The 2,533-nt window shown below is 48.0% G+C and overlaps 1 protein-coding gene across 1 annotated transcript in view; it reads left to right on the forward strand.

Moving 5' to 3' along the window:
* Window positions 1–2,242, forward strand: part of tmem145 (transmembrane protein 145) — a 22,466-nt gene extending 20,224 nt beyond the window's left edge. The window contains exons 14-16 of the mRNA XM_076279616.1: window positions 521–641; window positions 1,496–1,681; window positions 2,009–2,242. Coding sequence (XP_076135731.1) covers window positions 521–641; window positions 1,496–1,681; window positions 2,009–2,242 — 541 coding nt within the window. The remainder of the gene's footprint in view (window positions 1–520; window positions 642–1,495; window positions 1,682–2,008) is intronic.
* Window positions 2,243–2,533: the final 291 nt, after the last annotated feature.

The following is a 2,533-nucleotide window of genomic DNA, read 5'->3' on the forward strand; positions in this document are numbered from 1 at the left end:
GGGTGTGTTTTTTGTTTCTTTCTCTGAAGCCGTGCCACTCGTGTGGTCGTAGGACACTTCCATAATTTTAAAAGTGTTGCTTTTAGAATCCAGACCTCCATGCCCTTTGAACTGCTGACCTCAGCATTTCCATGCTCGTGCAATGCACCATCAGGTTGATCCATCTTATTTCTCTTCTCTGTCATGAGGAAGTGTTGCACAGAATAGCAGTGAAGTGGTTGGTGAAGAATAGCGAAATAAGCCGAGATATACCTAGTGGCGCAATATTGCTCAGTCTCTGCTTTACATGCACTTCTGCTGAATTAGCTCATTAATGTGGAGGCAACGGGTTCAATCTATAATTCATGTTCCCAGGTCTGCTGTTTGCTCAGGCTTTTGGCTGTGCTTGCTCTGGCACCTGAAAGACAGACAGAGAGAGTCTCTCTCATTAAGTCAGGTAGCTGCTCCATGTTGGCACGTCTGCTGCTGTCTCAAGGCCATCTGTGTGTGTGTGTGTGTTTGTGTGTGTGTGTTGCCTCAGGTTTTTTGCTGTGCCCGTGATGGCGCTGATTGCCAACTTTGGGATCCCTCGCTGGGCCCGGGAGAAGATCGTCAACGGCATCCAGCTGGGCATCCACCTCTATGCCCACATGGTCTTCCTGGTGAGTAAATGTTCATTAATAATGCAGAGCCTCCGTGCACACAGCCTCTTTGGCACTGTTCTCACTGCAGGCCTCCTTGTGTTGTTTGTCTTGTCTTCACAATGGCAGTATGCTTTCATCGATTCATGAATAGATTTTTAGGTTTGTGTGTCTGTGCGTATTAGAGGTATGGATTACTGTGCTTGTGTTTTGTTGTTCCTTTTGTGTGTTTGTTTGTATGTGTGTGTGTCTGTGTGTGTTTGTTTGTATGTGTGTGTGTGTGTGTGTGTGTGCCTTGTTGTTTGGAACACTTACACTGCATGCACCTTATGGAGAAGCCTCTGACTGTAGTGTGCAGGGTACTTGGCCTTACGCAGGTCTGTATGTGAATTGGATGGGTGCGATACTATATATCCTATTCAATATTCAAAACCGTTTTTGTATCCTTTTCCAGGATTTGATTTAAAAAATAGGAGTTCGGCTCATCTCAGTTAAACGACTAGGGGGAAACTTTTACCCATGGAATTTAACTGCATAGCCTACACATGAACTTCTGTGTTGTTATTGAAATGTTTAGCAATTTCCCGCATCAAACATTGTTGAGAGGACTTGTGAGCATAAGGGAGAAAGCACACATCTTTGTCATCTGGCGGTAGAGTTTATTGTGGATATAAAAAAGAGTAAGATTATCCAATCACTGAAAATGGGCTAAGCAGCATAATAAACTGGGATGACTTGTAGAAAGCTGGTTACAATATAGGCTCTTACTGGACAAGGTGCCCCCCCCCCACACACACACACACACACACACACATTTTTGAAAAGACAGTGATGGCCTTGTATGTACCTCTTTCTTCACTTTCATTCCTCTGCAGGCCATCACACGGCCCTCTGCTGCCAATAAGAATTTCCCCTACCACGTGCGGACGTCCCAGATCGGCATCCTACTGTCCAGCCCGAAGGGCACGGGAGGAGAGAGCTTCCCGCACCACGCTTACGGGAACAGCACCTTTCTGGGCGACTCCCAGCCCAACTTCACTGAGCTCTTCTCCATAAACGCCGTGAGTGTGAGACAGGGGTTGGGGGTTGGAACGGAGACATGGACGCCGATGCTAACGGCTGGGACTCTCACACACTCCTGTTTTGCTCTGTGCCGCTGTGAATGTTTGTTTTTCAAAACACATAAAAAATTCATAAGTCTGAATTGCTTTCTTCATGGCCACCAAACAAAGTCTTTTTGCAGACCTAGAAAAATGTGTTATTGCTCTACATGCTGTTGTGATGCTCCCCATAACGAACGATCAATAGAAGTGATGGTGGGTGGGAGCCATGGATACGGATGCATGCATTGCACATGTGTAATGGGTCTCTCTTCTGCTGATCTGCAGGCCCCGATGAAGGCCGTGGACGAGGCGGTGGTGCGCAAGAGCCATGAGGTGCCGCGGAACAGCGAGCAGAAGATCATCACCACCACAGCCGACCTCATCTCCAATCTGACCCCTCCGCCTCCACCCGTGCCCCCCCGCATCGCAGCCCACTCGCCACCCACCCTCCGCCTCTCCTCCCAATTCACTGAGTACTTTAGCATGCAGGGAGGGGCAGGCCAGGGGTCCAAAGCATAGGCTCAGAGAGAGAGAGAGAGGGAGAGGGAGAGATCGAGAGAGATAGAGAGAGAGAGAGATAGGTGAAGGGGCAGACAGATGTAAAGCGATGGATGGATAGATGGATGTGCGTGTATGTGATCGTGAGAATGAGATGGCATGGAATGGGTGTGCGTGTTATAGAGAGAGTGCGTGTAGTTTGCTGGACAGAGTGTTCAAAATCCATTTTCACTTTTGTGCGTGCACGTATGTTTCTGTTTTCTTTTTTGCGGTGAGTCCGAAGCAATAGGAAAGCGAAGCGATGGAGGTGAG

Source organism: Alosa pseudoharengus, unplaced genomic scaffold (genome assembly GCF_046254945.1).
Source record: "Alosa pseudoharengus isolate Yale_2024_CS ecotype anadromous, Long Island Sound unplaced genomic scaffold, YU_APseudo_1.1 YU_APseudo_1.1_scf_12, whole genome shotgun sequence".
Classification (NCBI taxonomy): Eukaryota; Metazoa; Chordata; class Actinopteri; order Clupeiformes; family Clupeidae; genus Alosa; species Alosa pseudoharengus.